Source organism: Cajanus cajan, chromosome 7 (assembly GCF_000230855.2).
Source record: "Cajanus cajan strain Asha chromosome 7, NIPB_CcT2T_4, whole genome shotgun sequence".
NCBI classification, from domain to species: Eukaryota; Viridiplantae; Streptophyta; class Magnoliopsida; order Fabales; family Fabaceae; genus Cajanus; species Cajanus cajan.
Genome location: NC_138523.1, coordinates 58,748,478 through 58,774,371, shown reverse-complemented (window position 1 = coordinate 58,774,371; position 25,894 = coordinate 58,748,478). Strand labels below are relative to the sequence as shown.

Sequence of the window (25,894 nt, the reverse complement as noted above, 5' to 3'; positions counted from 1 at the left end):
GATAATATTAAATTAGTTGAACAAATCCCAAATTGGATAAATCGACAAAAACTTCTTCAAACTGATTGGTGTAGAATTTTTTTTAATTGAAAATATTCAATATTATTGTACCCTCCAAAAAAATATTTAAGTATTGTCACCAAACCAATCCTATTAATTATGTCAGCATAAATTGAACTTTGTATAAATAAGTGCTTAATGAGATTGCAATTTGTGTGCACAAACCTATAAACCTATAAGTTGTAATATTGTATGATTTAAGCTTTGTTGATTAATTATTGAATTATTGTATTTATTGATATTTTAGAGTTGTAAAGATTAATAAATCCTTAAGAGTTAAGTTGTTGTTAAGATAGTTTTAGTTAGGATCAAGTTGATTAAGTTTAGAGATGATATATGGATTTTTTCTTAAGACATGAATTTCATAAGTTTATATCTTAAGAAAACTTAAAGAGAGAGACTTTGAAGCTAGAGAAGTTCTTTCTCCTTCTAATTTCACAATTCCTTCTAGACCCTTCATGTAGTTGAGTTGAGAAATTGGTGATTCAAGGCTTTGGGAGCTGAGAATCCGACTTGGAAAAAGTCGTGTGACAATTCTAGAGGCTTCTAGTTTTTTTTCCCTTTTCTTGAGTTTTGAGCGATTTGAGATAAGAGAAGTTTGTTAGTTGATATTATTGGTATTTATTTGATTAATTTTGTCTAAGATTGTTCCTTTTAGTGGTTGAAATATGATTGAATCATTAGAAGTTTAATTTTGTTCCAAGTGTTGTTTTGAAGAAAAACTTGATGATTTTGAGTTTTGGTGGTTACATGTGGTATCTTGTGTTGGAAATGAGTTATATGAGTTGTGTATATGTTAAAATTTGTATTGCATGTTGGTTTGGCTATGAAATTTGTAGGTTGAGTCAAAATAAGATTTTGTCAAATGTAGAAATTTTTATTACGTTAGATGTGCCTTCATGATGTTGGGCGTGACTTGAGTTAAGAGCTTTCTATCCTAACAACGTCGAGTGCGAGATTGGTAACGTTGGATGTGGGTTAGTGAGGAGCACTTTGACTTGATCACGTTATACATGAAATGAGAGACGTTGGATGTGATTTCTCGAGAAGCTCTATAACTTGATGACGCCAAACTCAAGATGAGTGATGTCAGGCTAAATGATGATTTTGTTACAAGAATGATGCCAGACGTGGATTGCTAAATGAAAAACTTGTTATTTGACTAAGTGTTAAGAATGAGTACAATATATTGATTACACGAGATTTTTGATGTTGTATGATTATAGTCCATTGTGAATTGATCTAAAAAAAATTATAATGAATGCTTAATTTTGCTTATGAATGAGAGTTGATGAAGTTGTAAGTTGTTAATTGATTAAGATGTTAAGTTGTATAAACATGTGGTGATGAAATACATGTCTAAGTTGAGATACATAAAAATTAGGTGAGAGTAAAATTATTTTTAAAAATTAAAACATTCCATTATGTGGATATAAGTTGTGGTGTTTTGAGAATTTAGAGTTGAAAATCATTCAGTGAATAAGTTGGCTCCTGAATGTAGGTTTTATGTGGAATAGTATGGGAGCACAATTGAGCCATACTGATTATCAAGTGATCAATGTAGAGTCGTATGTGGATATAAGATATGAAGTCGATGAGTAAAATTCTTAATTGATTGTTGGAAAGGTGGTTAGTATTTGGAAGGTAGTTAACAAATAATGTCATACAAGGCTTAGATATACATGCTAAGGTTGTGGTAGGTTCATACTCAAGCAATTCTACCCGGACAAAAATACTAAACTTCCATAGTTTATATGGCAAAACTTAAGAATTCATTTTAAGTTGTTATTAGGTGATCAGAAAGGCCTAATGTTGTTGATACTTGATCTGGTGGCGATAGGTCAAGTAGTTGTGATTTGGTAAGGTTAAGTCACTTAAACTACTCACCTCTTTTGTAAAAGATCTTCATAAGTTGATATGTGTTATGATACATTAGTTGTTTAAAGTTGTTTATGTTGTGATTAAAGTTGTTTTATGTTGAGAATGTTGTTCATGTTGTAAGTTATATTTGATGATTGAAAGTTATAGTAAGGTGTTATCATGCTATGAGCTCACTTGATGTTGTTAGTTGTCTATGTTGTATAATGTAGTTTCACTGATATGATATTGATTCTTTCACAAACTTACCTTTCCTCATAATTAGACTGTAATTATCATGTTTGATATGGGAGTAGGACAAAATTAGCTTGAATGGTTGACTTGTTGGTGGATGGTCATGCTAGAGATGACTAATTTTGAATATACTATTTTGATGCAATATTGGTGTATAGAGATATTAATTGGTGATAGGGTTATCTTATTTACAATCTTGTATATTTGATGTATATTATATATATCTACAAGAATAATATGTAACCCCTTGAGGGACTTTATGTTTTTCAGTTAAATTGGCAGGAATTATTTTATATTTTCTGCACTTTATATATGCACGCACACACACATAAATATATATATATATATATATATATATATATATATATATATATATATATGTGTGTGTGTGTGTGTGTGTGTGTGTGTGTGTGTGTGTGTATGTGTGTATGTGTGTGTGTGTGTGTCTCATAAATATTCAAGTGATTGTTGCATGATAATCTTAGTATAGTTGATTAATTTATGTTTTCCATTGCGTAGTAATTATGCTATATCAAATGTAGTGATCTATCAAGTTATTATATAAGTCTTTGATTTAATAGAAGAGAAAATGAGAACTTACACTTTGAATGCTCCAAACCTAGTTATATGCTAATTATATGTTTAACTTTTAATTATAGTTGCTAATTTGTTTTTATGCAAGACCACAAATATCCCTCGTTATGAACAATCTTAATTAAATAGCAATTAGGTTTTGTAGTTGAACTTTTCACTGAAGTTAATGTGTACATAAGAAGTATAGACAAAGTATACAAAAAAAAAACTCCAAAGTATATAAAAAGGTCACAATTATATTGAATTAAACCATCAATTTCTATAATATTAGAGAACACAATTGATAAAAACTTCATTAATATTTTAGCAAACAATTGAGAGGAGGGTACAAATGGCCAAAATTTAAAAGTCTAGAGCATAAATTGTAAAAAAAAAATATTTGGCAACAAAATTGAGTTAATCACTTATATATTATCCGTGTAAATTTTTTTTACACTGCCAACCAATTATATCTTTTAATTGTGTCATGTTACTATTAAAAGTAACATGATAATTGTGACGTTGGATGTGATTAAATCACTTTAAAACAAAATTTGGTAAAAAGTGAAAGTTATGAGAAAAAAAATGCAATTAAATCACTTTAAAACATTTCACATTATTACGTCAAATATGTCACATCAACACTGTTAATATTTTGACAATCAATACACAAAATGATATAAATCGACAAAATTTAAAAGTTTGGAGATAATTCATAAAAAAAAAAAACTAAAAGAAAAATTTGCCAAAAAAAAACAAAAATTTTGTAACTGAGTTCAATTAAGGCTAAATATTATTGTTTGTTTGAATTTGATAACATTTGATTTAATATTTATGTTAGGACTTAAAAGTTAAATGAAAAAATTTATAAATAAATATAATTTTTAATATTACAAGAAATATGAATATGTTGTTTTGTATTTAATATTATATTAAAATTAAAATAGTAATATTTTGTTTATATGTATCCATTCAGCAACTCAACAATGAAAGAGGTGCATGAGCCCACTCCATTGGCCTATAAATTTATCACACCACCCACCATACACAGCACCTTCGTCCAGCTAGTGGGATATACTTCCCAATTAGAAGCGTTATTTTCTTCCCTAATGTAATCATTTTGAAAATATTTTCGTAAATAAAAAGAAAAATAAGTAAGAAATAAGATAATAAAAAAAAAGAAAGAGAAATGAGTTGTTAATTCCACATACGAAGACACAACCCACACCTTTGTGTCTCAACCCTCTCCTTCGTCTTCAAGTGCCGACCTCTACCAAGCCACCGTGGGCTCCAAGCGCTAACACAACTCCCAGACTCTCCTCAACGCAACCTCTACAAGTGCCTCGACGACTTCACCTACAGTAAAGGGACAGTGAGGTATCCTAACTCTCGCAATGCTTAAGAAAATGGCCGCAGTGAAAAAGGCGTCGCAGAATGTGGTGTTCCCTGAGTTAGGATAAACCACCAACAGAAGTGAAAATTTATTTCTTATCACTTATTTCCTCTCTCTCTTCATTGTTTCTTCGCTATTTCATTCGTACCAAACACAGTGTAAGTGTTTGTTTTATGCTTTTGAGAAAGAAATAGTTTGTGGCAGATAGTACAAGTGTAACAGCACAAATTTTGGAACGAAGCAGTAAATCATGCTTAGGGAAGGTAGTCAAAGCGTCAAGCAAACGCGGGGGCATAATCAACAGGATCTAAATAAGGAAACTGACTACGAAATCCATAACCTATAAAACTAGAATCCTGGGATGTCCTACGTAACAATAACAAGAACTAGATCTCTCTAATCATGTGGCTTCTTCTGCATCCATCCAGTGATATCAGTAGCGATCAAGTGATGGACGAGAACCCCTGCTTGGACGGTCATATGGACCAGGTCTGCCCCTATAACTCCTTCCTTCATCTCGACCTGCCATTCCACTTCCATACCTATCACCACCACCTCGTGCACCACCATATCGCTCATACCCTCTTTCCTTCCCATAACCATTTTGTGGGTAACTATCTGATCCACCTCCATATCGATCACTTGCAAATCGCTCTCCGCTGCTTGCATACCTACAACACTTTCAGTTAATACATATCCAATACAGGTAGGTACTGCTCCATTTTACTCATTAAGAAACAACATATGTTACATGAAGGAAAACCAGATAACTGGTAAATTTTTATGCGATCAGAGTCTTTGTAATTGCCATATTTTCAATTAAGTGAAGTAAGAAAAAAGTAGTTTTTCAAAACAATGGCAAAATAACCAAAGCAATATTTTAGTAATCATATTTATACCTGTCACTAGCATAGCGGTCACGGCTACCATATTTGTAGTCACGGTTGTCAAAACGATCCCTATCTCCATAACGGCCTCCGTCATAACGATCATCGATGTATCGATCACGTTCACCACCAAGGCGATCAACATGTCCACCACCAGCTGCAAACCTAGGACGCGAAGCAAACGAACCACCACCTCGACCCCTACCACCTCCAGCCAAAGGACAATCTCGGGCCCAGTGTCCTGGACGCCCACATTTGAAACAGTCATCCTGTCCTATCCTGTCTCCAGTGCCATAGCTTCCCCTACCACCTGATGAGTAGCCACCTCTGTAACCTTGGTCTACATCATCACCTCCCATCTTGGGCTGTGCCTTGTTGACAGAGATGATGCGATCACCGATTTCCCGTCCATGCATTTCCTTGATTGCATCCTCCATTCCCCTACGGTCAGCAAATGTGATAAACCCAAATCCACGTGGACGGCCTGTATCCCTTTCCATCATGATCTACAGGAAACACCACTTGAGAACCTCATGCAAAGTAATAGCGATTCCGACAACTAATGCCAATAATGCTTAATGATATTTATGAGGATGAACAATATCAATGCTTATTTTGACGCAAATGACCATCTTTAGCCATTATTGTAAGATTCATTAACTGAGAACAACATACAGAACATGTCTACTAGAAATGGACATTTAGCTAAGCCAGCACAAGTAAAAAAGAAACACCAAGTTACTGGAGTTGGTAGAAGAAAGTGCAGCATATATGAAGCTACTCCCCGTTAAAATTAATTAGAAAACAAGTAGAACCACATCATACAAACAAGATGAGGACGCAGGAGATAAAAACTAAAAGATAGACAAGGTAAACTCTCCACCCACACAGCCAAAAATAAAGGCTTTACAAATTGCATGGCAAAATTGGAGGCCTAAAAGAAACTGTTGTGGCTGATGATTGCTTGTTAACAATCACAAAAGTATCAATTTATAAGATTTCAATTACAAAATTTGGAGCCCAGTCGATCACAATGTTGATCTACCAATTTCTAATAAACACACAAGTGTCATCCATTAATGTTGCCTGATATATGTTTTTTTTAATGTTGTGAGTTTATGCCAAGACTCCTACTCTGAAAATAATCTCAGACATTTACACAGATGGCATCAATTAAACAAGGCTTTTAAACCATCCACTAAACTACCCCTCACCTACCACCCAAACTAAAATAGATAAAAACACAAGAAAGAAATCACACAATTGCAGCATAATTATAACTCCAAATTGTTGATAGTCAATGAAATGATGCTTACATGAAAAGAATTAAAAAATATTTGAAATGGACATTAAGTTTCAAAAAAGTATTATGCATACACAAAAGGGACCATATGACTGAAGAAAGTTGTCCGTTGCATGTTAATTTTAGTATTTTATTTACTAGATGCAAATAGCATTTAATTAAAAAGCGAAACTTATAACAAAACTACTTACTTCTCTGTTACAATGATAAAGCACCAGAATGGTTTTTTCATATAGCTAAGCCATTCAGAGGAATTCTGAGCCCATATTTGACAACAAACCTCTCTTACAACAATTCCACATTCTGAGCTAGAATTTCAACATGTTCCAAACTGGTTCATGACTTCATGATTGACCTTTAACAATCTAATCCCTCAAAATAATCTTAGCATCTGACTTATGTGAAAAAAGCACCGTATTATATTGGATACTACTATTTTCTGACCCAAGAACTAACATTACACAATATGCAGCAACAAATCAATGGTATATCATGAAAATCCAACTGTATCTTTCACTTCAGCAGTCACCAGATCATTTTGTTGTAATCAATTTTATGACGAGTTCCAGATTGGATATCTCTTCAAAACAAAAAATTCTCTGCCAGCATATAATTTTCCACAATTCTGTAAGACAAAATGCAAGACAGGTATTCTCAGGCTCAGCGTTCCTTATGGAGATCATGTTTCACTTCTTGAGCAATTCATCTACCTTCTGTGATTTATTCACCTCAAACAGATGCAAAAAATAATCAATCTAATGTGGAAATAATACTCACCAACATAGGAGATCAATGCATATTAATGACTATACTGATTGTATGCCTATCACCCTAGATAATTCTGTTCCTCTCAACTGACTTATCCAACACACTGGCATTTTAGCAGACAACCATTCTTAAGCAGATGGGCAGTCTCACAGTACACTGACAAAAGCAGAACCATTCAAAACCAAAGAAAACATCTCCAACCAATGAACTCTATTCCAAGGTAGAAAGTAATGACTAAATCAAAGGCATCCATTCAACCTTCAACACTGCTAGCTATAGTAGGCAGACCAACTGGTGAGATACAGTATCTCATCAAGAAGAGAGGAACCCGTTATCTGAGCAGCAAGTGTCTATGATTCCAAATGCTTCAGAATGAAAATTTTCAGCTCTCGCATGGATTGGATATCTACAAGTATATGTTACAAGAGTGATGACATCAACCAGACACAAAAACAATGTCCAAACACCTGACACCTGAGCTTTACATTGCTATGAGGAACTATTGAAAACTGCCAAACGTTCAGCAAGATTGGATTGCTTAACTGAAGCAAATACACAAGACTTCTTGAACTCACGTAACAAAATCACTTTAACTGGTCTACTGAGCACCACACAAACACAGCCCATTGAAATGGATCTATCTATACTTTGAGGGGAACAATACATTAGTGGGCAATTCTCATTTCCACTAAAAACAGAGTACATTACTTTCTTCATCAGGAACTGCATTATGTATGATGTATCTGAATCTTTCCAAATTTCAGGACCACTAGAAATGCCACCTTAGCATATGCATTGTCAGTTCATAAGATGGCACGTCTGTTGCCCATGCCTCTACAACTAAAGAAACCAGTATAAGCAATGTTCATATCAATATATCAAAGGGACAAAAAAAATTGAAAAGGCATTATGTGAGATGGCAATCTTTGATGCCCTTCTTATAATTTCCTACAACTATAGTGGAGAATAATATATAGAGCCAGAAACAAAAGAAGGAATGTCCAGCTTAAGAAGTTTCTTATATATCCCACCAGTAACAATCGCTATCACATGATAGATTTACTACTACAATAGGAAGGAAGCCATGTACAGAGACAAGACATGGTTTCTTTTGTTTGGACTTGGAACAGGAGAAAAAAATTCTTTACCCGAAAGAATTGTGTAAGTGTGTAACTCAATTGAAAAAATGTCATGTACTTCTCAGTTCATTAATCATGCAAATAAGGCATAGATCTGTGAGCCGTACTAAACAAGTATAAAAAAAATAAAATTCCAAAGTGCATGTTATGATATTAGCTTTGTCCAGTTGTCACTTGTCTGCCCATACAGCCAAAAACCCATTCCAAATTATAACAATTTTACTAATGAATCAAAAGCACAACAAAGGCAAGAAATCTCTCTGCTGAATATCAGACGGGTCAGACTGATATTTACTTAACTACCTTCCTTGCACCAAATTCCAAACCACACTAATCTCCAGCTCGAGCTCTATAGTTACCACAAACTATCATTTTATTAGAAAATTGAAGACGAGCTTCAGCCATGAAGAAATCATTCTGGTAAAGATCTTTTAAAAAATCCATCTACAGCATCTCAAAGATCATAAACCCGCATTCCAGAAAGACAGAAAAGAAATGAAAAAAAATAAAATTAGTACAAAACACTATCATAAAAAGTTTTTAAAAAAAATCCCTAAGCAGAAGACTCAGCCAATATCAGAACATACAAGCGCCCCTATCCTTACATGACAACAGCACTGAACAGGATCTCTTCTTAATAGTATCATGCAAAATTATAATTATAACTGTTTTTTTCCTCTCTTTTCAATAAGCAGTTAGATTCAATTAAGACGTCAAAGATAAAAAAGTAAAAAAAAAAAATAGAAAAGGTAAAATCCCTCCTTCTGGTTTTAATTCGAGAAACTGCATATCTGACATCAGGAAACCCTAAGAGACAAGATCCCCTTTTCATATTAACTATAAAATGTGGCATATTTCTCTGGGAAATTGAAGAGAAGAGAGATACCTGGCATTCAAGAATTTTGCCGTAACGAGCAAAGGCATGCTCGAGTTGACGCTCTGTAACGTCCCAAGATAAACCACCCACAAATATTCGATTCTCTTCCTTCCCAGCCATCACTCACACCAAATCCTGAACCACCACAATTCAAATGCCGTCAGTTTAAAAATCAATTAAACGAAAGCAAGGTGAAGAAAAACTTCTGCAAGTTGAATTTTGAGATACTTACACGAGTAGCACTGGAAAACGAAATTGCAGAGAGATTTTTAGTGTTGTGAAGGAAACCCTCGAAGTTCAACAACTCCACGAAACGCAAAAATGAAACTCTTTTATTTTAAACTTTAAGGTCGTGTTTGTTTCTTAAGTTTGGAAAAATGATATTTGGGAAAACTATAACCGGAGGGGATTATAAACACATTAAAACCAAATATTTTTTAGAATATTTTTTTAAAATTCAAATGATTATAAAAATTTATAAACATATTTGTTTAGAATTTAATATCTTTGACAATATTTTTTAAAATTCAAATAATAAAAAGAGAAAGTAAAAGACTGGAATGACAAAAAAAAAAAACTCACATTTGTAAATATCCATACCTATTATTTGAAATAGGATGAATATTCATTCGGTGGATATGGATACCAAAATATATACTTTGTAATTATGTCATGAATATTATGCTTTTCTAACATTTTAAGATGAGATAAAATATATCTTTATTTATTTAATAATATTTTTTTCGTAAGAAAGCACATAATGATACAGATATATTTGTAAAATATTTAATTTTTATTAATTAATTATAACAAAATATATAAATAAAAATATATTAATAATAATACTATTTTAGTCATAAAAGCTTTAAATTAATTAATAAATAATATTATATGATTTTGATATTATATTATATTATATTTTTACAATTAGATTGTATTGTATGATTTAATTTATTGTTATGGTTTTAAAACACGTTGGTATGTTCGAATATCCGCTACGTTAATGATATTCGCTAGCGAAAATGTGGATGAATAGACAATAGAAGAAAAGTTACATAAGTACTATACTACTATCAGTATCACAAATACTGGCATTGAGTTATTTAGTAAAGAGACAGATTATATATATATATATAAGAATTTCGATGACAATTATGTTGTATATATTATCTTAACTTTCCATTAAAAAAATTCTAATGATTAATTAAGAAACAGATTTAAGAGAGAAAGAATATTTAATATTTCATTTATTTGTTTAGTAAGAAATTAAGGAGATTTCATAAAAATAAGTGACCTACAATATTTTATTTCCTTGCTTTTCGGTCTTGATTTTGAAGGAAAATCGAGATTTGGAGTAATCTTTTCTTTCGATTTTTATTATATAGAATAAACACTTATTGTGTCTTGAGTTTAAAGATGTTATATAAGTTTTTTAACCAACGTGACGTTGATGCAATAAAAGATATCTCACTCCTTCAGCTTGACGAAGTAGATACACTCACGTGGAATCTCAACAAGAAATGCTCGTACTCTGTTAAATCTGCTTATTATCTTATTATGGAGTCTCTGTTATGCAACTCTATCTCAAGGCTCCTTGGTGATTGGAAAAATTTATGGGCTCTACCTATCCCTAATAATATGAAAATATTTTTTTGGAGACTTCTTAGAGACTGTCTTCCTTCACGCCAACGCCTTCATCAAAAGGGAGTCCCTTGTACCTCCCTTTGTCCCCACTGTGAAGCTGCACAAGAAAATAATTGACACATTTTCTTTGGTTGTCAAGAAGCACAGACCGTATGGCAAGCAACTGGCATATGGCAACATATTAAACCCTTAGTAGATGTAGGTGAAGGAATTGTAGAGGTCATCTTTTCCTTACTTGGTAGCATATCTCAAAGCCATATTGTTGAAGTCGTGGTCACGTTTGGTTGTATCTGGAAGCGTCGAAATGCTAAGATTTGGGATCAGGGCAACCCACCTTTAGGTGTAGCCATCTCACAAGCAAAGCAACATTTTTGGGATTGGCAAGTGGCACAAGCAAGATCGTCAACACAAAGGATCCCTCTTGTACACGATTTACAGTGGAAAAAGCCCCATGTAGGGATGTTGACATGCAATATTGATGCTGCTCTCTTCTAGGACTCATCCTGTTTTGGGTATAGCATGTGCATTTGAAATGATCATGGACATTTTCTCACAGCCAAAACTAGTTGGGCTCATGGCCTTCCACCTATTCATGAGACTAAAGCTACAGCTCTACTTACAGTCATCCAATGGATAGTAACTTTGAGCCTCACCCACGTAACCCTTGAGTCGGATTGTAAATCTGTCCTTGACGCTCTATCTAGGACTCAATCACACCACTCAGAATATGGGTCTCTTTTTAATAAGTGTAGAAGATTGCTACACAATCATCCGAACTTATCACTAAAGTTCATTCCGAGGCAAGCCAATCGGGTCACTCACTGTTTAGCTAGGGTGTCACGACGTTATGCTAACTCTCACACTTTTGAATTTATTCCCTCATGTATTGTCCCAATTATTTTGAATGAAATGACATAATCTTATTTCCCTCAAAAAAAAAATATTGTCAAATAAGTTTTTAGAATGATAAATAATTTAAATTTAATTATTCTCCTTATATATAGTATTATTATTATTACTAATATAATTAATATATATATATATATATATATTAATAATTTATTTTGTTTTTTTTTTAATTTCAGTAATTAAATGTCTTTTAAATCGAGGAATCAAAGAAGTAACTAAATGCCTTATAAATCGAAGAATCAAAATAAGTGTGTACTTAATTTTTATTTATTTATTTATATAAAATAGGCAAAATGCTTGGTAGCCATATTTATATTACAAAAAATGAATCATTTTTTCAATTACATGGGAGAGTGTTGGGCAGGATACTCAGCGCATACAAAATTAACTTTGTTTGAGATAATTACTAATTATTTTTTAAAGTTATTTTAAGATATAAAAAAACTTAGATTTAGTGTAATGTTTTCATTAATAGACACTTATAGGAGAATTTTGTGAATAAGTGAGTTGTATTTAATAAATTTACCATCAATTAAACATCAAGACTAAAATAATACTTTTTAATATTTTAGAGACTAAAAAATATAAATTTTAAATTTGAGGGGAAAAATATATGAAAGAATTAAAATAATATTTTTAAAATTACATGAATTAAAATTACAAATTTTGGGGATATATATATATAATTTAATAGAATAGAAACATAATTAAGTAAAAAAAAATTATAAAGAATAAAACCAAACAAAATCATACGAGTAATTTAATAAAATGAGTGCACGCTTCTTATGTTTTTACCTATTATGTGTCCTTTAATATCTATAAAATATTTTTGACGAATTCCTTCTGTCCTGTTTTGTTATGTTTTTTTTTTTAAAATATCATTTTACAATATTAATGACGTATTAAATATATATTTTCTGTTATACCTTTAACTATTTATTATGGAATGAGAAAATATAAAAGAATTATAAAAAAGAGATAACCTAATTAATATGAAATATAAAGAGTATAATAAGAAATTTATAAAATCTAAAATGTTAATTATATTTTTAATACATGCACAACAACCTTACAAAAGAAAATTATTAAAATTAAGAAGTAATATATATATATACTTACTTACAAATTACAATATTCAGAAATTGATGTTTATGCAAACAAATTCTTTAACAAGTCTCATTTGCTCTAATGATATTTTTAATTGATTTTTTAAGTAACCAACACTGCATATTGCTACTTTATTTTATTTTATTTTTTTCGTAACAAGGAGGGCCTAAGCCCCAAAACAAAAAATAACTAAACACAGAACGTGGCATTGGAATGGCAATACAATCATGAAGAAACATCAAAGAATGAACTTAGGATTTTTATGGCAAACATCGCTTGTACCCATTTATGCTGTAAACAATGGGCGAACTTCGGTGATTTTTATGGCACCCATTCGTAATTCCCATAGTCCAAGCAACTTCCAAAGATGTTAGAATATAAGAACTGTAGTGAAGCCTATCTTTTCCTCTGAAAACCTTATAGCCAATTTTCATAGTGATCTCTAAAGGTACCTGCACATGCAGTAGTAGACGTGGAATGGAAAACAGAACCATCTGAGTAACATTTAACCCAACCTATGGGAGGAGGAATCCATTTTGTGAAGAAGGTAGTTCGATTATTTGAGTGATTGGTATTCCCATGCATGTTGCCGATAGTCATGTTGAAACCTGTAGCAATTTGGCGAGTTTTTTTGCAAAACATGAAGTTAACATCAAAAGTAGCCTAGGTAGGCGCCAAACCTCATAAAGTATAGCAGCAAACACAGTTGGCCAAGGAATGCCATTCTCCACTTGGTTTGGTTGGCCATAATTAGTAAAACCCAATCAATAATCCACACCAAAAAATTCAGGGGTGGTTTGAAGTGTTTCCAAACACCAGCCACTCTATTGCAATCCCTTAAAGCATGGATCAGAGACTCATCAGAACAATGACAGATTGGGCAAATAGAGTCAGAAATGATACCTTTTTTGGGGCAAGATGAGACATAATTGGTAATCCCCCCTGGATAATTCTCCACAGAAAAATTTTATGCCTGTGATGAAGTTTGGCTTTCCAAAAACTCTTCCAGTCAAGATTTGAAGGTTGAGGGAGCTAGCATTTTTAATTAGGTGATAAGCAGATTTTGTAGTAAAATTTCCATCCTGAGAGAGGTTCCAAATAAATCTGTATGACCCAAGGGCCAATATCAACCTTTGGGGCGACAACAGCATTTATTTCCAATCTGGCATATTGCTATTCTGACGCCAGAGAAGTTAACAGAAAAGATGACAAAAAAAGAAAGCAAAGTAACTTTTAACCAATTAACTTGGATTTTCATATCAGGATCTTTAGTATTTCTGTATTTTTAATGCTCAAAGTTAACGAAATAATACATGTGTACCATAATACATTGAACATAATTGGAGTAAAATCATGAAATATTACATTTATGTGGATTGATATTTTCAGTATATATACCTGGGTACAAGAAACGGCAGTTTGGCGGAGGATCAAACTTCCGTCATAAATGTCACACCCCAATTGAGCTATAATACAAGCCTTTTGGCTATAAATAAATTATTTACACCACTTGCATGACTGTACATGTTGCATACATACATGTACGTACCAGTGAAGTGAAATAAGTTAGAATTGGGAAAAAAAAATGAATTATTCAGGCAAAATAGGAAGCCTGGTGACAATGGCATTGGCGCCAGTAGAGGCTGAGGTAGGACTTGTTTTCTTGCGGGAAATAGAAGTTGATTTAGAGGGTTTTTTTGTATTTAGCCTCAAGGGAAGAATCTGCAACCTGGGGTTCTGTTCAGTACCTGACTTTTCAGCAGCCAACTGATAACTTTGCACAAGTTCAAGCTGCCGGGCAATGATTTCAGAACGTCTAGGAAGAAGTTCCACGGGCTCTCCACCAGGAATCACAATGTACTCTATTGCAAGCCGGACCTCCTGCCAGAAATTCAAATAATGCCAACACAAAAGAGATTTAGATATAAGAGTTTAATAGACATGTAATATGTAAATTTAATTTACATTGTCAACCAAGAATCATCTGATATATAATTTTTAAAGTAATTATTATAAAAATCAACAAATTTATCATACATATAAAGTTTTTTCCATAGACATTAATAGAAAAAGAAAATTTGAAATAAGGGTCATTAACTCGTGCTTTCAACTTTTTTAATTACAAAACTACTCCTTGTTTCAATTTGTTTCCTGTTTTCAAAGAATTGAATAGAAACACTAAAAATATTTTTTTTTCTCTTTATTTTTTGTACAATTTTTGAAAAACAGTAAAGTGGTAATTTTGTAATAAAATTGTGAAAATAGAAAATAAAAACAGAAGGAAAAGGACCTTTATTTTAGCTTATGCATAAGTTAAAATAAACTTTGATTTTAACTTGTGAATAAGCTAATTTTAACATTAAAAAAATTTATTCCATTTTTCTTTTTATTTTTCTTCTCGTATGAATACTTATGGAGAAAATTATCCAATCAAAGTCAAGACAGGTTAAGATTGGATTATAGTATACAAATCTTTTACAATGTATATATTATTTTTTCTAGATATAATACTCTAGGCCTTCTATTATATGAATGAATGCAATGTATCAGGGAAATCTCAATTGGCCTTCAATGCAGAAAGCCAGACATTAAATCAATTGCCAAGTGCATTATCTTTGCAAAGGTAAGAACTGCTAGTACACAGCGTATAGTTTAATTCCGCAACAAAAAATGAAACTTGAAGAGGAGAAATCCGAAACTAGCTAAATGAATGTAAAGGGTGTGTACCTCCAAGGCATCAATCTCTTCCAGAGATGGTTTTCGTTTTGGTTCATCATCCTCAATTTCAATATCCAAGCTGTCATTTAATGGCTTCTTTGGTGTATGGCTAAAGGATTCTAGCCCAAGGATCATTCTAACTGCCTTTACCATTTGTGCCATGGTGTTGGACTGAAAGAAACAAAAGTTCGTTATAAGACATGAGTTGACTCACATTGAAGAAATAGCTACAGATGCCGAGCAACAAGAAGGCACCTTGATAACAAATACAGGTACATGATGGAATTTTGCAACGCCACGAATCCATGGGTTCTGTCGTATCTCAGAACTGGATGCTAGAATTGCATCAGCAGATCCAATGTCATCAGTCACATCTACTACATCTTCAAGCCCCATTACCTTTGCTACTTGTAATAGATCAGCTTCAAGAATCTAAATTTATTCAACAAGAAAACAGTGGTCATTAAAAAAAAAGTATCAAGAAAATCTTTGGACAATTTGTTCTTTCATGTATGAAATCTGTGCAACATGGAAAATGAGACAATTATAAAGCTCCTGAATCCCGATAAAGTGCCCAATTACTCAAGAATTTACCCACTACATGCAACCTCAAACAATTTACCTTATAAGTATAAACTTGCATCGGTGAACTCCTCTTTATCACAGATCCACTAGTACTCCATTTTGTGGACCAAGTACGTGTATGGTCTTTATCATCCTTACCAGATGCAATGTCAGAACTCGTGATATTATTGTTAGTTAAATCAGGTGTTTTTCCAAGACTATTTTCAGGCTCTGGAGCATATTTTAGCAAATCATTGGCAGAATCATCCCATTGACGGACTTCAAATAATGGTGGTTTTCCTGTTAATGAAGGAGATTTTCTAATTACACTTTATGCAAATACTATATCCATTAGATGTCAATTGAGATACTCCATAATAGAAGGTGAGGAATACCTGCCAAAATGGCATCCACAGTTGCATCTAATCTATGATGAACACGACATTCAGTTTTAGATATCATCTCAACTGCACATGTAAAAGTAGGAGGTCCTTTCCTTTCAAGAATTGTTTTCTGCACTTTCCTTTTCCTGGCTTCCTCATCCCCAAGGGTAACGCTCTATTCAAATAAATGTTCAATAAATATTACAAATGTGGAAAAAGCACTCTGAAAGTTTAAGACCGGACTCTCCGAAACAGGAGGAGGCCAGAACAATAAAAGTGAAAGGAAAATGAAAAGTGCAGCTCTGTACCTCTATGCCACCAACAAGATTCTGAAGATAAGGGTTTTTTATTATGTTTTCAATGGTCATTCCATGAGCCGTTCCAACCAATTGAACTCCTCTTTGAGCAATGGTACTGGCTGCCAATGCTTCAAGCTCTGTTCCAATTTCATCAATTATAATGGTTTCAGGCATGTGATTTTCAACTGCTTCAATCATAACCTGCACAAATACACATGAAAGATGTCCCAATAAGAAGCAATCAACTAAAAGTGTAAGGCAAAAATGACTGAGATTTGTACGAACATTATGCTGCATATTCACGTTTGGAACTTGCATCCTCCTGGCCGTGCCTATTCCTGCATGAGGAACATCTCCATCACCTCCAATTTCATTCGATGTATCCACTATTACAACACGCTTCCTGAACTCATCAGCCAGCATCCTAGCAATCTCCCTGCAAAAAAAATAGCTTCTTCAGACAAGTAAATCATGTAAAAAGCACCTAAGAAAATGGCTAAAGTTGGACTTAATTTTCCTACATTGTCAGTGTAAAAATGTTTACTCCATCCACCAATCAGAAATCATCTTAAATAAGATTTTTAAATAGTGATTATAAAAATCAACAAACTTACCAGTTACCATACCATGTACCATACACAGTAATTGGTGATCAGAACCTTTTATATTGTCACAACATTCTTACTAAATTCAACTTAAAAAAATCTAACAAACTTACTATACATGACAATCGGTGATTATATAGAATGTAAAAAAAATACTTTTACACAGTAACAACATTAAAGTTTAGTAGGCTAATAATGATGAATGTTTAACCTGATTAAGGTTGTTTTACCGACTCCAGGAGGTCCAATGACCAAAATAGAACCTCCATCCTCAACCAAATCACGTATGATTTCAGCGCTCCCATTCACAGCTCGACCCACCCGACAAGTAAGCCCAATGATTTGCATTTTACGATTCCGAATCGCACTTATCCGATGCAAAGACCTATCAATACCCGACCGGTTGTCATCCGCAAACTCACCAACCTAAATCATAACCACACATCACTCACCACGACTAAACTAACACAACAACAACAAAAACAATTTGAGTCCGCGAATCATTACTACCTTGGAAATGGCGTGGCGCAAATCCTCGTGCACGATGGGCTGTTCGGAGATGACCCAATCCCCGGAGGGGAACCTTGCGAGGGGCTTTCGGCCCAAGTCCATGACGACCTCTATGAGGCCTCCGATTTCGCTGTGGCGATAGAGTTCCCTTCGCATCTTTAGAGGGAGGAGTTCGAGAAAGAGGTTGAGGTCCTCCGGGCGCGACGTGGAGGGCGAGGAGGCGTAGAAGCGATCGGAGGGGCGGCGAATCTCCGGCGAGGCGGAACATCGGAGACCGGCTTTTCGGGAACGTGGACGGAGGGAGGATATGAAGTGGGAGTTTCTGAGGTAAGCGAGTGTTGAGGTAGGCACGTGGTGGTGGTAGTGGAGATCTATGAGCAGCACGTGCGAATTTAGCGCTCTCATTCTCTTTATTATATTGGAGATTGGAGATTGGAGATTGGAGATGCAGAGTTTGTTGTTATTATTATGGAGGGAAGTGTGAAGGATAAATATGAGGGAAGAATCGAAGATTCCGAGGTATCTTCTTCTATTCTATTGTGTGGGATTTTATTACACATGCAACTGTTGTGTTAGAGAGACGTTAAAGGTTTGGTTTGTGGTCAGAGGCTGCTCACCACACAATACGCATTGTGTTTGCCTTCACGCACCTTCTTGCAAATCTTCTTCGGACAGACTTTTCTTTTTCTTTTTCTTTTTCTCATTTTCCTTTTTTCTCAATCATCACATTCATTCAACTCTAAATAAAGAAAGACGTAACTCTTTTTAATTAGCTAGCTCATTAAGAGAACTTGAATTTTTTTTCTTATTTTTTTATTTAGTTTGCTATTTATGATCAAGGTCTTTTATTATTGTTATTCAATGAAAGCAGCTTCAAATAAGAGTGTTTTCTTGAATATTAATGGTATTAAATGTATAAACCCCCAAAAAAAGAGTTCAACAGCCGAAAAATCAAATAGTGTTTTGGTAACCCACAAAAATATTGAAACCATTGGATAGTAAGATCATGCAGTCCCGGAAATCTATATCCGTTGTTATAGGAATCTGAATCTCCTGCAGTCAATCTCGTTTCATCTGTATTGCAATTTCGTGTTTTACTAATTAACCTGATTTTTTAGATAATCTCAACTAAATAATAATTCAATTGGCGATTGGATTGCAATCAAGTCAACTTAAGTTTTAAATAAATAAAAAATAAAAAGTGTGACTATAATCTCATCAATAATTCAGCTCTAACGACTTCAATCAGATACATATTTTAACAAGTGTACAAATTATAAAAGTTTTAAAAAGCAAATATTAACACTAAGCGATGTTTGGTTCACTGGTAATTATATTTTCAAACGACCATATGGAAATATTGCTACCATCTTAAGGCAAAAACATTAATATTAGGCCTAGCTTGTAAAAGATTTATATATTTCAAATATTATTTGAAACCGCACCCGAGAAAATTAATCCAAATGTGATTTACCCCCAAGCCCAAAAGCCGGATTTTAGAAATATTTTTATTTTTAGAAACTTTCAAAATATTGAAAACTTATTGTTTTTTCAAAATGAACATGACACGATCCAGTTAACATTGTTGCAAACAATTATTCAGGTCGTGTACGTTTTCATCATCCCAATTTCATCCTTCTTTTACCTCATCAACACTATGGACGACCTAACTAATTATCAATTTAACAAGTCAAATTGAACAATTCGGGCCGAATTTAAAACTATGCTCCACACTTTACACCTAAAATGCATCTTTGAATTTTAGGCCAAATATTTTAAGCCTAACTAATTGTGTACATTTCGTATGGAGAAACACACCTTCAAAGCTTTAATTCTGTCATGAACAAGTTCTTATTTCTGGTCGAACATCGGTTTGGTGGCATGACAACACAAAACAAGCCCACTTTTAATGAAAATGAATTATTTTGGATTGTGGTGTCTCTGGAAATTCTAATTATATAAGGATTTTTTTATATATATAGTAGGCAAGAGGTTGGAGATCATGGCAGGTCACCGTCACTAACTTCATGAACATCGAACATAAAGAGTTTTCATTTTGGGGTGAGGCGGTTAACTAGGATTTTAAGCTTGTTATCGTTGAAATTATCAGGGTCAAGATCAAGCAAAACTTGAACAATGGTACTTGACACTTTAGGGGGAAACAGTGCGAAACTGCTACTTGCTAAACTAAAGATCAGCCTTGTGAGATTCAACAAAATAACGTGATAGTCAGTCAAGTTACAGCACTTTGGGGGGTTCTATCCACTTTTAAGTGAATTTCCCTTTACAAGGGAGAGATTATTGTACATACTAAGTGCACCCAAATTGAGTACATAATGAGTTGTGACATCCTACCAGTCTCCGTTTGAATTACAGCTCCAATGAAGGAAAGGCTTTCCATCCCCTCTACACAAGCATGAACAAAAAAAATCACCCCAAGAGCATTGATCCAACAGTGTAAATATGCATACAAGCAAGCTTGGTTTTCCTCCTCTCAAACCCTCCTTCTATATCCTTCTTGTTTTATCACTTCCTCCAATATGGAGGCATTCTCGTAGTTACCAAATTAGACAGCCTAAGGGCACATCAATAAAACAACCTTGAAAGCTGAAGACAATTTTTTTTTTTGCCCAAACTGGTCCTTTATTTTCCTCCGGCAAATAACAATTGGAAACTTGCACATGGATTTAATAAATGAAGGGAGGAATATAACAAGTGCAGGCAAGTTTTATGTTTAAAAAGAATAATCCATTCAAATTAACTTTATATATTGAATTTGGTTTGGTTCTACAATGGCAACTTTATTTTGAACTCTAAAAGGGTCGAAAGAATGAAATCATTGACCCAGGGTGGCACGAAGTTCAGGTCTTTTGTCAACCAACCTCAACAATTGTAACAGACATATTTCTTAAATATATCCCATAAATAAATGCAGAAATAATAATCACTAACCAATTGTACAGCCTTCATGATTCGACTGGAGAAAGGAATGATTGAATTCCAAAAACAATGAAAAGAATTCCACCTGAGAGTGCAACCTGCAAAGTATTGAGTACAACATTTAGATGATATACACGCTTAGCTTAATGCTATACCAGTAATAATATGATAAACTAGAATTGCACACAACAACCCAAAAAGTGTTCTAAAGACTCATGGTTATAATGTTGTATTTGTGTTCACATATTGCATACTCTTCATTATTCTATCAACTTTTCCATTAATTCTTATATACTCTGTTTTATTGTTCCTATTGTTTCCAGGTAGTCTGAAACTTATTTTGAAATTATTTGAATATGATGTATGAACATTTTTCAAGATAGAGTATGAAAAAAGTTAACGAAAAAGACAAAGGGGGAAAAACAGATAGACAACAAGCACTGAAAATAAAAAAGAGTAATAGTTGTTACAATTTTTTCAGATATCTGAGAGGCTAAACTCTTCCCTCCAACAACAGCAGCAGCAGTGCACAATGCTTGACCCCTGTGAAAAGCAATTAAGACTTGAGATTCCTCTCCTACAAAATTGCAGGACATAGGCATGTAACAACCTTGATACATATTTATGCCTCCCAACAAATAATGCATTTGCAAGGAAACATACACGTGTATTCGGATTTCAGAATTACAGCAACAAATTATTGAAATAACAAATGCCACCATGGTAACCAAAGGAAAAATAGTCAAAATCCCAAAGGAAATAGGTTGACTCCGGAATAAAGATAGATGAATGAAAAATCAAAACTTACAGAATCCCTCCAAGAACCACACCAAATGGGTTCTCATCTGCAGCCAAACCTACGGTAGCTAGCTGAAACAGAAAATGTTAGGCTTAATTAAGTGATGCAGCAGTCTCCAATAATGAAGCTTACACAACTCACCTGGCTCTTGTCACCCCATTCACCAAAAAAGGTGATAGAAAATGCCTGTAGAATAAAGATGATAAAGGGGATCAAATTTAACCCAGTTCAGCTAACAAACTGTATAGAGATACTATTATTAATTAATTACCTGTATAAAAATAGGAGAAAAAAATTGAAATAAAAACGACCGTTTATGCTTTTTGGCGGCATCATCAACCTGCGAGATGAGATGCCCAGAATATACAGTATTAGAACAAATATATAGCATCTGAGAATTCTGTTTTTATAATATCATAATCCTAATAAACTAGACTGGAAATAAGTTGAATAAAATTCTCATTCAGCTCTTAAACAAAATATCTTCAATTAATATATATACATACATATATATAGTGGGTGTTTCGAGAAGCTTGTGTAGGTTTATGAGAGTGGCTTTTAACTTCGTATAAGCTCTTTCATAGCTTATTTTGGTAAATTCATGGAGAAATTATAAAAATTCAAAATAAGCTCTTTTTAGCTTATTTCAGCAAACTTCATGATCAAACTTAGGAATAATCTCTCGTTAAATAAGATCTTATTGCATAAGTGCTTAACTATGTTGTTTATCCAAGTGCCCCATACATGCTCAGAATCAGAAGAGTATGACATGGAGGACAGAGAGAGAATGAAGGTAATACAAATTTTATTAAACAGATGCTACTTTACCTTATTGCTATTTTTTGAAGCTCCATTGTTAGCCTTCCAGTCTTTATCCTAATCACAGTAAAAGGATACTGTCAAGAAGAAATTAAAAAAAATGACTTAAAATAAGAAAATCAAATAGAAGTGAAAAACCAACCAATTTAGCTTCAACTTCAGCAAATTCTTCAGTATCCCTGTCCATTGAATAAAATCATCAAGCACAAGTCCAAAAGTCATGCAAACTGATTTTCATTAGAAATGGATTACGAAGTTGACGCGACTGATAAATAATAATCACCCTTGTTCAAATATTGCATCTTTTATGGACCAAAGTCCAAAGCCAAAGAATAACAATGTTGTAATGTGATGAGTCCATGTCCGAGAGATCTGCAGAATTATATTAAGTTCAACAAAGGCAGAAATCATGGAAGAAGAAAGAGTATTATAGCTGGAAAAGAGTTAGATAATACATCTCTAACACATACATGCGAAATATCTAATTTCATTATATAAAATATATTGACTAATAGAGGATAGCACCTTCTTAAGTATCTATATCTATAAGAATAAAAAAATAATGATGAGAACTGTGAAGTGAGACAAGCAACAAAGAATGCTCACCAGATTCGGAGCAGCCCAACCAACAAGAACAGAGAGAATGGTCATCACCTAGAATTTTAAAAGTTTACAAAGTACTATGAAGCTCAAAAGGAGGAAGAATACACAAAAAAACTATATCATACTGTAAGCAAATTAGCATGCCTTCAAAAACAAGGATAGAAGGAGACAGAAGAGAAGATGCTTACAATCAAAGCTGACAAGCAACCTGATAAAACTAGGCGTCGTGGGTGTCGCATAGCCAGTATCTTGAAACAAGCATTATAATATCAAACAGTCAGAGTTCTAATTCTACTCTCAAGATTGCAAAGATAACTAGTAAGGGCCTTTCTTCTTTGTCAAGAACTTTGCAATGAGTTAATAAATAAATAACACTAAACATATCTTAAAACTCACTCCACCAAACATGGCCTCCAACATTTGTTTGCTATTAGTAGAGCAATGAAAGGTGTTTTACTTCACTTTCAATTAACACAAAGCACAACCGAATACATATTCCCAAATTCACAGTAAAATTCACTAAAATAAAACAAGTTAAACTTAAAACACTTAAGCAGTACCATAGTAAAATTTCAACCACTATTTTAAAAAAGGAAAAATATAATAAGAAAAAACAAACAAAGCTATATCTAAGTTAGTTTCAGCCCAGAACATGACTCTAATAGGGCAAACAACACCCTGGCCCGCAGAAACCGGCCCATTAATCTGGTGCAGCCGATACCACGATCTAGAAATGGCGAAAGGGGGAAAAACACTTAAAAAAAAAAAGAGTAGAAACTAACCGCAGCTGCAAAGAAAGTTTTGTCGCCGATCTCAGAGAGAATGGTCATGGCCAGCGACTTGGTGAAACCCTAACGAAACGAAAAAGAATGGGTTTGACGTAAGGAAATCGAAAATCAAGAAAGAAAGAAAGTAAATCTTGAATGAGAATGAAAGGAGAAGCACCTGAGCGATTGAGCTCATGCTGGAGGAAGGAAGAAGAGAGAGCTGGAGAGAAGGTTTGAGTTTGTGTTGGTTGGTTTAAGTCACCGGAGAAGATTGGAGAGGGAAACAAATAGTGAGACTGAAAGGTGCGCGTGTGAGTGCGTGCCTTCTTTTTCTTTTTTTAAATCAATATTTTGTGCAGACCATGCGAATGGGATTCAATTCCCTTACTCCCAAAGATGCTTCTCTTTTTACGGTTTTTCCCTATTTTACGTTTCGATTCTCTCTTTTATTTTTATTCTTTTTTAAGTAAAGACTATTTATTAATTATTAACAACACCTCAGATAAGAGAATATTATTTTTTAAAACCAATTATATTAATTAACATTACAAAATTTTGAACATAGTTGATTTTTCTTTTCGCGAACAATAAATTAGTATTATAAAAAATAGAGAAATGCATACAATAAAGTTTTTTTCAGTTACACGTGCTTTCAACGAACCTTTTTAACTCTAGGGTGAACGGTGAAGACACGATTATTAGATACACATATTTTATATTTTATTGGAAAAAAAAAAAAACCACAATGACCTTTTCGCGGTGATTTTTAATTTTTACACCGGAACAAAACAACATCAATGTTTTCTTAGGTGAGATTAACTGTGTAAATCATTAGATGTTATTCATCTCAGTTAAAATAGCATTACTAGACTAGTAATTATTATACAAAAAAAAATAAAGTTGTAAAAGAATAGCATAAAAGACATTTTAGGTTGCCTTTCATGTTTGTCTTTAGACGTTGCCTTTAATGCAAATAAATTAATAATTTGTCTGTTAACATTTAGCAAAGGTACAAGAAGAGTATTGGATAATATTCACCCTGAATACCACCTTTGATTGATTCCTCGTGGGTGGAGAGCTCAGGAGTAGTAGTTTTCAAGCTATATCATGTTACTGATCACACACAAAAAAAATGCTATCAAGTTGAATCACAATTGATTACGGGATAGATGCTATCGAGTTGAATTACAAAAAAGTTTACCAAATGTTTTTTTTGGGTTAGTATTGTTAAATTAATTTTAATTAAAATAAATACAACTAGTAATTGTAAAGCAATTATATAGGTTTAATAATTGTGGAATTATATTTGGAAAAAAACAGTATAATTAAATCACATCAGGGTGTGGGCATCACTGAAAGAGGCCCAGTCCCAGACGAAGATGTAATTGGACATTGTTTAAGGCTAAGAGTTGAAGCAAGTACGATAGAAATTGGTGGGATGAAAGCAAAATCTCACATCGTTCAAAATAAGAAGATGTACATTGGTTTATATATACATAATTATTTTCATTGATTGAGAAGTTTTTTGGGTGATGTTTAAAAGTAAATTCGTGAGGACTTGGATCCAAAACATGTGTATATGTATAGTAATTCCCGGCGCTCAACCAAAACATATACGACAATTTGTGAGCTTTCAGTGGAAATAGATGTTTGGGTTGGGTTTTAGAAAAATTTAACCCCCAGTTTGTTGGTTTCTTCCTTCTTTCCCGAAAGTCAGAAGTCGGATGAATGACGAAGTTGGTGAAGATAGATTTGAGTATTGGCTGGACAAAACACAGATCACATTATCAAAATATAAACAACGTGCAGATCTGGTTAAGAAAGCAACCTTATCATTAGTCAATTATAAACATTTGAAAAGAAAAGAAAAAAAAACTCTAACATGTCTTTGATGATTTTCCTTTAAAATATTATTAGATAGGTAAGCGTATCGTACAATAATTATTTTGATAACCTGTATCATATAACATTTAATTTTTTAACATAATAGTTGTCATATAAGTTTAAACATTTATGTTATATATGTAAAAAAAGTTTACAGTTAAAATAATATTATAATTTTTTATTCGTTCATTTAAAAATAACTTTCTCTTTAATTGCTTCACATATAAGTGT

General features: G+C 33.3%; 3 protein-coding genes across 5 annotated transcripts; all 3 read right to left on the bottom strand.

Moving 5' to 3' along the window:
• Positions 1-4,274: 4,274 nt before the first annotated feature.
• On the bottom strand, positions 4,275-9,502 carry LOC109796677 (glycine-rich RNA-binding protein RZ1C). Of its 2 annotated transcripts, none has more exons than XM_083060300.1 (4): positions 9,122-9,247; positions 6,520-7,936; positions 5,038-5,531; positions 4,275-4,809 (listed from the first exon to the last, which is right to left on the bottom strand). In XM_083060300.1, exons 3-4 carry the CDS (start codon positions 5,526-5,528, stop codon positions 4,572-4,574), a joined length of 729 nt encoding a protein of 242 aa, XP_082916426.1. In that variant the 5' UTR covers positions 5,529-5,531; positions 6,520-7,936; positions 9,122-9,247; the 3' UTR covers positions 4,275-4,571. The 2 variants fall into 2 exon arrangements, with proteins under 2 accessions (XP_082916426.1, XP_020212012.1); XM_020356423.3 differs by lacking the exon at positions 6,520-7,936 and adding an exon at positions 9,345-9,502 and having other exon boundaries at positions 4,367-4,809.
• A 4,610-nt stretch (positions 9,503-14,112) lies between these two features.
• SPD1 (P-loop containing nucleoside triphosphate hydrolases superfamily protein) lies at positions 14,113-19,004 on the bottom strand. Its single transcript, XM_020357784.3, has 9 exons — positions 17,852-19,004; positions 17,553-17,767; positions 17,022-17,172; positions 16,746-16,937; positions 16,450-16,612; positions 16,113-16,354; positions 15,746-15,922; positions 15,500-15,661; positions 14,113-14,653 (listed from the first exon to the last, which is right to left on the bottom strand). The coding sequence occupies exons 1-9, from the start codon at positions 18,254-18,256 to the stop codon at positions 14,363-14,365; spliced, it is 1,998 nt and encodes a 665-aa protein (XP_020213373.1). The 5' UTR covers positions 18,257-19,004; the 3' UTR covers positions 14,113-14,362.
• Positions 17,135-24,156, bottom strand: LOC109797677 (GDT1-like protein 5). Of its 2 annotated transcripts, none has more exons than XM_029270751.2 (13): positions 23,958-24,156; positions 23,795-23,863; positions 23,201-23,260; positions 23,016-23,063; positions 22,693-22,781; positions 22,552-22,588; positions 22,419-22,466; positions 21,862-21,930; positions 21,732-21,776; positions 21,600-21,661; positions 21,262-21,334; positions 20,804-20,889; positions 17,135-17,172 (listed from the first exon to the last, which is right to left on the bottom strand). In XM_029270751.2, the coding sequence occupies exons 1-12, from the start codon at positions 23,973-23,975 to the stop codon at positions 20,818-20,820; spliced, it is 690 nt and encodes a 229-aa protein (XP_029126584.1). In that variant the 5' UTR covers positions 23,976-24,156; the 3' UTR covers positions 17,135-17,172; positions 20,804-20,817. The 2 variants fall into 2 exon arrangements, with proteins under 2 accessions (XP_029126584.1, XP_020213374.1); XM_020357785.3 differs by lacking the exon at positions 17,135-17,172 and adding an exon at positions 20,031-20,257 and having other exon boundaries at positions 23,958-24,155.
• Between the last annotated feature and the right edge of the window lie 1,738 nt (positions 24,157-25,894).